This window comes from Mastigoproctus giganteus, chromosome 4, assembly GCF_048544385.1.
Source record: "Mastigoproctus giganteus isolate SK-2022 chromosome 4, ASM4854438v1, whole genome shotgun sequence".
Lineage (NCBI taxonomy): Eukaryota > Metazoa > Arthropoda > Arachnida > Uropygi > Thelyphonidae > Mastigoproctus > Mastigoproctus giganteus.
Window position 1 is genome coordinate 9,254,043 of NC_143578.1, and position 12,468 is coordinate 9,266,510.

The 12,468-nt window shown below is 33.5% G+C and overlaps 1 protein-coding gene across 3 annotated transcripts in view; it reads left to right on the top strand.

Annotated features, from left to right (window-relative positions):
- The window catches only part of LOC150086374 (lethal(2) giant larvae protein homolog 1-like), a 242,693-nt gene that overhangs the window by 177,916 nt on the left and 52,309 nt on the right, over positions 1–12,468 (top strand). For all 3 annotated transcript variants that reach the window (XM_090372550.1, XM_090372551.1, XM_090372552.1), the window contains exons 13-15: positions 3,922–4,074; positions 9,083–9,258; positions 11,062–11,150. In XM_090372550.1, coding sequence (XP_090228676.1) covers positions 3,922–4,074; positions 9,083–9,258; positions 11,062–11,150 — 418 coding nt within the window. The remainder of the gene's footprint in view (positions 1–3,921; positions 4,075–9,082; positions 9,259–11,061; positions 11,151–12,468) is intronic.

Consider the following 12,468-nt stretch of genomic DNA (forward strand, 5'->3'; position numbering starts at 1 on the left):
TTGCAAAGAGAGGGAGTCAAAGAGCTCCAAGTGATTAGTGGAGTTGGGAGAACGGTAGAGACAACAGATGAATTTGGAACAATGAGGTAGAGAGATTAAGCCAGAGAAGATCAAAGAGAGGGGATTCCAAATTGCCAAGTCTCTGACAGGGAATATCAGAACGGACATATGCACAAGTACCACCTTTGAGGCAAAAGGAATCATACAGTGATTAATTGGACATCTGAGATTAGCAGTTGTTGAATCAACCGATAACTGAGATTCTGTCAGAAAAAGTACATGGGGTTTGGAAGACTGCAAGTGGAAATGGACATCGTTGAGATTAGAATTGAGACCACGTATATTTGTGAAATGAATTAGGAAGTCCTTGGGAGGTTTAGATCTTTTCGCAGATAAGCTTGCTCTATTAGTTTGACAATTCATGGTGTATTCAATAGTAAGAAAAAGTGGGTGGGACTTGCTGTATGAAGTAATGAAATTTTTGGATATGGCGTACATGTGGTAAGAATATACCCAGATCCTTGACATAACGTGGCCTTGACAATGCTCCCCGCATACACACTACTCGGACTCCCTCCAGTCACTGTCTGGCAGAGTAGAGGTAGCAAGATTATACACTAGCTGATCCGGAAGCCTCCTCGAGAGTTACCAATAGGTTTGGTCCGGTGTACTAACTAGCAGTTAGCCTGCGAACACCGTTTTTTAGAGCTGTACCCTTGAAATGTAAGTAATATTGGATCTCACCACGACATTCATTATAACCTCAAAAGTCATCAATCATACTGCATGATGGAAGAGAGAGGGAAGGGTTGGCCGGAACTTAGCTCTAGAGACTAAACATGGGTTCCACCACTTCAAGCTTCCAATAAGCAAAGTGGTGGTATTTCACCGGTTGATGAGTCGTCTACCACCTAGTAATGCCTGGTAACATAGAGGGGCAGCATTCCTCCATGTGGTGTGGGCGCCACACCTCGACCCCTGCTTATGTTGGTTCACACCTGGGTGGTCACCCACCATATACTTGTGCATGGAGGTTATACCCAGGATTACTAACAGTCCCACCATCGTGAAGGTGCAAGCAGAGGAGTTGGCTGTCACAGACCATCCGGACTTTGCCGAAATTGGGTCCACTTGACTTGAGTGTCACCTGAATATCAGTTCCATCAGCGTTTTAGACTCCCAGGTAGCAAGTACAGCTTGTCTGGCATATCTGAGAGAATGTCTGTGACAACCTCAAATGTCTTCAAGTTCAGATTATTCAGACAAGGAATTAATCCTTGTTGTGTGATGAATATAATTAATTTTTTTAATGAAATAGAAAGGCAAAACTATTCTCCCCCTTAATATATATTAAAATGAATCAACTTTTAATTTTATTTAAAAAAAAAAACTAAACTCAATTAGCAAAAACATCGACTAACTGGAATAAACATTCAGTAATACAAGAGGAAGAACTTGCTGTTGCTTTGAGACAAGATAAATAGCAACATTCTTTGTCTTGTTAATATCTTTTTGGGAGTCATATACTCTAGTACAAAAGTGTAGTTGCACAAAAATCATCTTCATTGTCATCTTCTGAATTAGTAATATCTAATAAATTGGAAATATCTGACCCAAAATATGATTCACTGACTTTTCCATTATGAATTACTATTATCTGCCAGTTTTTATGAGAATAAAATTGAATATAAAAGCAACTGCAATAACTATTCTCAGAAGCAAGTTTTTAAACACGTTATGTTTTCATTATATTGGACAATAATAAAGTAAACAAAACAACATCCCAACACCAGTGTCAAAGAAAAGCATGCACTTATATTTAATTGATGAAAGTAGAGGTATCTGGTACAGTAACCAAATTATAATTATAGAAAAAATTGTATGATTACATAATGCTATTATATTGAATATTTGTTCACAAAATCCAAAAAATTGAAATACACATGTTGTCCATACTGCACATGAGCAAATCCAATTAATTTAAGTAGTGCATCTGCATTTGCCATATGCACACAAGCCCTGAAATCAAACTCAATGTCTAATTCAACTAAGTATATTACTTTATTTCAGAAAGTATCATGTTCATTCACTGTTTTTGAATAGTTTTGTTACACATGATCATGTGTTAATATATTAGTGACTTATGAGGGTATACTGTGTTCACTCTTATTTCATAATGTACTATGGACTTTTTAAATTTAGAAGTAAAAATCCAGCATACATACAGTTTTAAAAACTGTAAGATGTGATATAAAAATAATTTTATCTCTAAAATTTATTAATTCTTTGGTTATTTTTTAAAATATTTGAAAACTGTCTTGCTTGGTTTTCCTTTTTTTTTTTCACTTTTATAGTGGTAGCACTTTAACTTTGTTTATGATTTATTTCTTCCTTCAGCCAATTCCCTTCTTTCAAATGGTTAACAGCTGGTTTTGTTCATTTGAATATTTGATTTATAACTTCATATACCGAATATTTTGAAGTAATAAGCTAATAAATGCTCACTGGTATATTAAACTTTTTTTTTTTTTTTCTTTTGCATATCAAGTTTCAGTTATTTGAAAGCAGTGTATTTTTTATTTCAAACAAAAGCATTTTGAAATGATATGTATATTTTTTGTATTATAGGTATTACATTTCATATTATAATGGATTAGAACATTCTCACAAGTAGTAGAACGTAAGCAAGCAGTGTCATACAATGGGATGGTATATTTCTTCAGATGTTGAACTTTTCCTATTCAATTCTCTTTTTTGAAGAAAGTTTGCAGTACATTTATCCAATGGTCACATATGTTATCAGTTAAGAAAAGATCTCTTCCTATAATAAACTGGTGGCCTCCTTTAGTAATTACAAGGAGACTTACAAGTACCAAATACAAGACATTAACAATATAATATATCTCTGTCAACCAGGTTGCAAAGCCTGTTACATAAGTAGCACCACTAGGAAATATAGGAACAGGTGCATGTATACTTGCGTGTACCACAATGCTAGGAGTTTGGTAAATAAATTTGCATCTAAAATGGTGAACACAAGATTGTAATACCATTATAATAGTTAAGACCAATCAAGGGAGCACTGAGCTTACACAACATGCACAGTTGTATAATCTCACAGCCCATTAATTGACTCTGCTATCACTTTTAAATTAAATTACAATTATAGGATATTTCAATATGAAGCCTTAGTGATAAAATGGTTACAGAACAATAAGTCACTTGAAATATTAAACATGAGACTACTGGCTGGTCTTTCACCAATATGGAATCTCACGCACTTCGTATTTAGCATGATGCACCATGGGAACTAGAACTACTATATGAACCTTACCTTCACTTATCCAACTGATGATGAATATATTGAAAGCTTTCTGTTTGGGCTCTTGGCTTCTGACCCTATGTTTTTAATTTTTTCGTTTACATGAGATTTTATTGACGACAACTGGAGGAAAAAGCAGTGCATTTCTTCTTCTGGGCATAGTCTTAGTTATTAATGTAGCTAAACCTTTACCTTTCTTCTTTTGAACTTTAATAAGAAAATATGGATTAAGAGGTGAGTGCTGAACAATTTAAGCCTTTGCTATAAATTGAGTAAATAGACAGCAGTTTAAGTTTTAACTATAAATCTTAACTGTAAAACGGGATGTTAAAACATATTTATATAGATGCATAGATTCCTTTTTCTATGGTGCATTTCTAGGCATATTAGGTTATGATTAATAAAATTTTAAATAAGCAAATATTGGCAATAGCTTTTGCCAATATTTCTATTCAATATTTATTTGCCATAAAATGTCTCTCTCTCTCTCTCTGCGTGTGCACACATTTAAGTGAACAGTTTGACTAGAAAAATTCCTATATTTGTAAAGTTTAATTAATATTTGACTAGTGTCTGAAAAACTTTTTTTTTTTCTTTAGGTAGGCACATTTGATCCATACAGTGATGATCCTAGGCTGGCTATTAAAAAGATAAGTATCTGTTGTGTTAGTGGTACACTTGTAGTTGGAGGAACTGCTGGACAAGTAATTGTAATGGACATGAAAGATGAAGAAAGGGAAATTGATATAGAAGTAAGCTTTAATTTCTTGTCTTGGTTTGTTTTATTATTTTTAATGAATGAATAGTAATAATAATAAAATTTGTACACAAAGGAGGTATTTATAGACACCAAAACTTTGTACCCTAGTTCTGGAATCATAACAGTGAAATCTTTCTGCTATTTTACTTTCCTCTCTCACAGTATTATGGATGTCAGTCAAATCAGTCAGATCTCCTCTAAAGTACCTGGTTAGCAAGCTCTGTAGCTTACTTGTTCTGCCTTTCCTGATTTGGACACTTTTGCAGATTAAGTGAGTTTTCCATCTTTAGACCTTTCAAGAAGTTATCCCCTCCCCACTGCAGACTCCATACTTAGACAGTATTCTAAGTGCAGTCTTACAATTGTGTTATACAGTGATATTGACTTGGCATTAGCATTAATTGAGGCTATGATGCAAGAAAGAAAGCTTATACAGCATCAGCCAAAAACAACCTTCCCATTTCCCCCATCTGGTCACTCCAAATGTTTGTGTAGTTCAGCCTTAAATTTATTTAAGCTATCAACTTCCACAACGACCAATGTAAGTCTGTTCCAGCAATCAACCACCCGCTGGCTAAAGGCAAACTTCTGCACATCTGTTCTACAACTGTCTTTCCTCAATTTGAATCTATGCCCCCCTCAGGTTCTTATTCTGAGCAAGCAAAAGTATCCTGTCAGCATTGAGCCTACTCAAACCATTCAAGTCCTTATATACCTTGATCAGATCACCCTGCAGGTGCCTAGCCTCCAGATGCTGCAGCTTGCAGAACTTAAGCCTTTAATTTCCCAATCTCTATAAGTAAATGTTTGATAAATCAATAGGACACAATGTACACCTATTACAGCCTCTTTAAGCAAGTTGTTTTGGAGTTGGTAAGTGTAATACCCCACATGCAGCTGTAAAATACAGCTGCTGTCCTTGCAGCCTTGAAGCCTATTAAAGTTGTCCTGGAGGAGTGGTTGGAACTGATCAATATCACTCTCCCAATCCTGACATCATGCTTGCTATCCCTTTCAGTATCATTTTAGAAAATCTAGTGAGAACAATACTATCAGTCTTTGTGGGCTCTAAGCTTTTATTAGCTGAATATATAGCCTATTTCTCCAAGATTGACACATTGTGGTATAAATTTAAGCTGTGGAGCTTGGGGGAGGGGAAGAGTAGTAATATTAATTAGTAATATTAAAAGTGCTTTAATATTAATTAGCATTCAAAAATTCACTTTGTGTGGACTATTCCTTCATTAATCTTTAAAGGAACTAATCATTGCAGGTTAGTTACTATGACATAGTGCCTTGTTAAAATGGAAGCAGAATCTCTTATCACACAAATGGTCTGATTTCTTAGTGGCCCATATGAAAATTATTTTGTAGATTCTTCTTGTACATTAAGTAGGTTATTTTTTTAAATAAAAAAAATACTTATGTTAGCTTGAGCATTTTGTCATAATAAAATGCAGGGCCATATATATATATATATATATATATATATATATATATATATATATATATCTCCATGTTAGGTGAAGAATTATATATATGTGTATTAAAGAGTGAAAACATCAGAGTTAAACTGGATATGGCAAATGTACCGAAGCACGCAAAGCAGCAGCAACGGATGCAAATGTAAATATATGTATATTATAATTAATATGATAAATAAAAGTAAAAGATGGCAGTTCGAAACATCCAGAAAGTTTAAAAAATTATATCAAAATGTCAAAAGAAAGTTAAGATAGCCTACATCAGATAAAGGCGGGAAAAATTTGCTAAATACAGTACTCCGTAAATAATGAAATCTGATGTCAGCAAAGTAAATATTGATGCTAAATCAGGTATTTCATCGGGGAACTACACCTGACATAGCATCAACGGAGTGCGTTTCCATACTCGCCCATAGTTATGCAAGAGAAAATAAATAAATAAATATAAAAAAAAAACAAAGTATCTCTTCCAAAGTATGGACAAGGTAGTCCCTACGCAGTATTATAATGAAAATATAATTAAGATAAAAGGGTGAATATTATAAAAAGTAGAAGATTAAAAATATTATACCTGAAAATGGCGACGCGAAATTACATAATCGAAATTAAATACGATTCTGTGTATTTAAAATACTGTTTTAAAAACTGATTATAGAGGTCACTAGTCATCTATTTTTTCGTTAGTAGCTGTTTCATTTGTTTTGTTTGCAGCTATCTTATTGACCTCATGTAATTTCTCGTCGCCATTTTCAGGTATAATATTTTTAATCTTCTACTTTTTATAATATTCACCCTTTTATCTTAATTATATTTTCATTATAATACTGCGTAGGGACTACCTTGTCCATACTTTGTAAGAGATACTTTTCCGTTTTTTTTTTCTCTTTTTTTTTATTTATTTATTTTCCTTGCATAACTATGGGCAAGTATGGAAACGCAATCTGTTGATGCTATGTCAGGTGTAGTCCCCCGATGAAATACCTGATTTAGCATCAATATTTACTTTGCTGACATCAGATTTCATTATTTATTATTTTCGGAGTACTGTATTTAGCAAATTTTTCCCGCCTTTATCTGATGTAGGCTATCGTAACTTTCTTTTGACATTTTGATATAATTTTTTAAACTTTCCAGATGTTTCGAACTGCCATCTTTTACTTTTATTTATCATATTAATTATATATGCGCTCTTATTGAATACCAAAAACATGAAAACATTATCCCAGCAGATTAATAGTGATTTAACTTTTTCAGACACTTGTGTGAAAACTAATGCTCTTTATATATTATGCAGTGAGCCTTTTATGCGAAGAAAACTTAGTGGTAGGGCTGAGAAACAAACCACTAATCATCATACCCAGCAAGAGCAAATTCAACTGCTAGCCATTGTTTTAATGTGAAGAAAACCACTTCACTAGATGGAACCTGATGGTTGTGGACCTTCCTCTCATTAGAGCAAGAACCAATTTATGTTACAGGCTCTGCATAAAGTTTTGATATTTTACTGTTACCTCTGACAGGAATATAGTATTTGAAATTGTTCTTGAGATACCAACAAATTTGATCCAGAGCTGTTTTTTTGAAGAGAACAGCACAAACACATACACCCCCAAGAATGTAAAAAAGAAATATTTCTATAGATACTAAGACACTTAATTCCATGCAATTTTATTAAACTAAAATTATTAGTTTATTGGGTATTGAATTATGTACTCTTACTTCAGTTGATTGAAGCTGGGCAAGTGAAATTAAGCTCCTTACTCAACCAGTTGATTGTTCTACAGTATTCAGAGGTGCTTAAACCTACACTTTGGAGATTAGGAAGTCTAAAAGAAAGTAATGGAGGTAAAGTAATAAGGAAGTCTAAAGTTAAAGTAATGGAAATTAATTTTTTAGAACATCAAGCCCACAGCTCTCACTCTCCTACCAGTTTAGAACATGCCCCCTTCCCATTTGTTATTCTGCTCACTGTCTTAAACACCTCAGTCATGATAATTAAGATACTAAATTACCTCTGTAGTCCACACATTCTAACACTTTCCTCATGTGGACATATATTTGCAATCATTTGTCAATTTGTTTATCTATTTCTGAACTTGCTAGCAGTTCTGTCTCCTGTTTATTCAGATGAAGTGACATCTACAGTACAGTAGTCCAGATGTCATCTTGCCTTCCTGTTATACAGAGGAACAATGACATCCTTCTCCACACTTGCAGTGGGTCCTCTAAATTATAGACAGAGTACCATGTGATTTCCTATTAAGTTATTCATCTTTGGGCTGTGGGGAGTATGTACACAGTTTTGAGAAATGATAGTATGGAAATTGCTTTAAATTAGAAGGCTATTGGCACTAATTTCAGCTTAAAAAAAAACCCTTAAATTGAAGCAATTCTCTGGAATTTGGAACCAAAAGTTGACGAAATCAAATTTTATGATAAATAGATGTAAAGGATATTATTTTAAAAAAAAAAAAAAAACTTTTTTTTTTATGAATTTCACTGCAATGGTTTCTTTTTCAGGGTTGTAAAAAATGCTGGTGTAATTTTTTAAAATTTTCATCTAATGTAACTACAGCTATAGTTCCTTAGTGTGACTGTTTGGTTTTTCTATAGTGGTACAGATTGGTCTCCCTAAGCCAGAAACCTAGGCTGAAAATGGGTTTTGATTCTGAAATCCAAAACATAGCCAGTTTGTGGTTTTTGGGAGATTGTTTAGGGTTTAATTTTACTAATTCTCCTTTGCATGCCAATAAACTAATTAAAATACTTCACATGGAGAAATTATTTGAAATGCTTAACTTTAATAAATTTAAGTTTTTTTTTTTAAAAGAGCATGCCCCTATCAGACTAACTACAGGCCCACAAGTTTGAGCAGTGGGGAGGGAGGGGAACATCTCACTTGTCAAAGAATTAAACTTCCTTGTCTCACAGGTAACCTCTGAATAAACACATCTTACCAACAGCCAGAATTTAAAACTATCAACATTTCTGATTTTAATTACTGAAAACTTAAGATTTTAATAACTAACCAGTTTGTTTTTTAGAGAAATGATAGTATTTCTCTAGTATTTCTCTATGGGTGAATGCATGTTAATCTAACTGTCTTCTCTTTTTGTTGTATTTTAAAAGTGACAGATGTATTTATTCTTGGTGTGCATGTATAAGCTGTAATTGTAAAGGAACTCCTTTTATTCTAGAAAAGGTGAGAAACTGATCTGTAATGACAGGGTGATCTTTGTCAATAGCTTCTTGGCCCTTGAAGTACCAGAATAAAAATTGAGGTACTTGGTGTTTAATTGTGGAGAAAGGCTATATTAACCACAATTTCACTTTTTTTTCCCCCTCTCAATTTCATAAGGCTTAACCCTTACCTATACTTTATTATAAACTTTTAATTTGCATAGTTTCAGATTACTATTTTTTTAATTATTAAATTCATATGTAAATCCAAGATGTTAATAATGACAAAAAAACATTAAGTTAAATGTTTGATTTTTATCTGGGTTAATATTCCAGGAAGTATCAGTGAACATAGTACAAGAGTATGACAGCTTTGTGTGGAAGGGTCATAATCCTCTAACATTCAAAACAGGTGCTCAAAAGTTTGAGAAAGGGTTTCAGCTTAGCTGTGTCGTTCAGCTGTTACCTCCTGCAACTATCACTGCCCTTGCTCTTAATGTGGAGTGGGGACTGTAAGTATGCTTTTGTTCTACCATCAATAAATGTGCAGAATATTATTAATTTTTAAAGTAAGTAGTCAAATTATAAAAGGTTGAACAATATATGCTACATTGTTATATGAATTACTTTAAATATTTGATTAAAACATTTTTAGAAAATGTCTGGTGTCTTGGTCCAAAGGGTCAAGATTTTTCCCAATGAAACATTCTGCTGCCCTCCCATTCCAAATACATAAAACTACTGACACTAGAAAGTGTTCACTAGAAAGGCAGAATGGTGTAAACAAGAAAGGCAGAATGGTGTAAACAAGCCAAGTCTTGCCATGAATGGCAAGACTTGGCTTGTTTACACCATTCTGCCTTTTTGCAAATTATTGTAACTAACCACCTTGCTGACCTTCACACCATCTGCATCATTTAGATGTTAAACCTAATATGCCTTCATCAGTATCATTAATAAATAGATTCTGAATGGGCCCCAGCAATGAATCATGGGACTCCACTAAAAGCAGTGCCCATTTATAATTGCTGTTCTCCCACTCAACCATTGCTTTATCCATAACACTAGCTTGCCCTTTATGCCACACTGCTTCAATTTGTGTAGCAGTCTAGTAGTGCAAGTATGATGATAGAATTATTATACACACATTCCTTTGTTACTACACCACTGTACCTTGAAGGTGCCTCCATAGCCAGGTGGGCAGGAGCAGCAGTGCGTAGCACACCCTTCTTGATTAGACCAGGGTTCGAGCCGTGCCCACCAAATACGGAGGATGTGGAAAGGTCAGGGAATGACCACTGCATATCCCCGGAGCAATATGGCCTTAGTTGCTAATGCTCTTAAAAACCAAATAACAAACAAACAAACCACTGTACCAGTCAAATCAGTCAGACAAGATTGTCCCATAATAAATCCATGCTGTGATTCCTGTATCACTACATTCTTGTCTAGATGGTCATACATTACTTTTTACTTCTTTAACAACCAGTACTCCATTATTTTCATTGGAACAGAAGTTAAGCTTATAGATCTAATTGCTCACTTTGGCCTTTGATCTGCTTTTATGAATTAGGGAGAGATTTGCACATCTCAAATCAATAGGGTGCTCTTCTGAATCCAAGGATGCTCTCATAATCATGGTTGAATGTTTGCTTGCCTCCTTTGCTACTTCTTTTAATGTAATTGGACAGGTCTCATCAGTCCCTTGTGTCTTATTTATTGTTAACTTCAGTTTCACTTGTGCCTTATTTATTTTTAACTTCAGTTTCAGTTATATTTGCGGGTGAATATAGAGGCAATATAATTATTGCCTTGTCAGAAACCTGAACATGTCATCAGTAGTTATTCCATTCAATTGTTTTTGGTTCATCCCTTTCCATCTAGCATTTTCTTAGCCGTATTTGACTATTCATGGTGACAGCCACAAATTGTTTTACTAAAGATACCCCTTTAATTTGGGGTATCTTAATTTACATCACTAAGCAAATTTCCTGTTTATTGTTAATTCTTCATATGCTAATCAGGCTATTCACATTTTAGCTCATAATTTGGCAATGTGGCAGACAGCACTCAATACCAAATCTGCGGACTCTAATAATATATATTTAATGTTCATATTGAGTTATTTATCATAACTACGAAGTTATTAATGTAATCATAAATAAAAAAAAACTTTAATTTGATTAAAATGAGTTCTGTGCTTTGCATTCCCATTAGTTCTCAGTTACACTATGCAAACTTCAAGAATGGCTTCAGTAATGTCTTTTTAAGATAAATTATAATTGATTAGTTTTTCTTTCAAATTTTGTTTGTAGGCTTTCAGCTGGTACTGCCCATGGCTATACCCTTATTGATTATATCCAGAAGAAATCTGTAATGGCCAAGTGTACTTTAAGTGTAACTGGTAAGACTTTCATTCCATTATTTTAATAATTTAAAAGTATCAATTAATTATTTGGAAATTTGTGGAATAATTTATCTTTTATAACAATCACTATTCAGCATATAACACTACAGCATAACAATACACTTATGATGTAGGCCCATTAAATGAAAAAGCTATTACTAATTACTCTATTGGTTTAAATTGGAAATCTAATAATTCATAGTGTCTAAATAAGAGCTTGATAGTTTAAACTAATATTTTTTTAAAAAATTTTTGCCAATATCTTTAATAAAATTGTTGCACACTACATAGGTAGATTCACCTCTTGATTTGCTTGCTATCTGATGTGGTTTTTGTGCAAATACAAGTACTTCAGTGAATGTTACCTTTTTTTAGCCTGGTCTGTGCTTGTTAACAGGAAAGACTGCTTCTACAGGGATGGGGTACACTTAAATAAATGGTGCAAGAATATTTGCTGATGCTATTGAGGGGCAGTGTAAGGTGGGTTTGAAAACTGCTAGCTTGGGGGGGAGGTACAGACTAAAGTTTAACATTGGCCACAGGCAGCGGCAAGTGATTTGGCAAAAAATGTTTTTTTAACCATTAATTTTAAGTATTTTTAAAAATTGTGGTAATGTAATTTTTAAAAATTATGGTATGGTAATTATAATCATCTACATACCTATATATTGAAGCATTATCAGGAATTTTCTGGTCAAATAAATGTTTTTGTTTATACTGCAGAATGACCACCAGATGATTGAAGTTTAAATAAATCAATCAATACAAATGTTAATTGTATTTAGCAGTCATGGACTTGAACCCCAGTCCACTCAAAGAGTGTGTGCTACTGCACTCGTGCTCCTGACCACTCGGCTATGTCAGGCCTATAAATGTAAAGCTGTATTTAAAGAAATGGAGATATTTTAGCTAGTATACTGCTAAAGAACTGATGTTACAGAATCTCTTTAATTTGTATAAAGATGAGGTTCCTGTTGATAACATAACTGTTGAATAAAAAAAGTCTTAAAGATATTTCCCAGTATATAAGATTGAATTTCAGTATGTTGCTAAATTTGATAAAATAGTCTAATAATACCATCATGGGACTGTCCATAGAAATTCTAGCGAAAAAAGTCAAAAGTGCTATATTCTATAGTATTATTCATATTATTATAGGTTAAAGATGTAATCTTTGTTCTTGATAATTTAAGTGTATTGAATATTGTTAAGGATAGACTTTGATTTTTACCAGCGATGTTGGCATGGTTGATTTTTTGACTGGTTACAAAACAGTCATGGGATGTTTATGGAATTTGGGAATGGCATAAATATA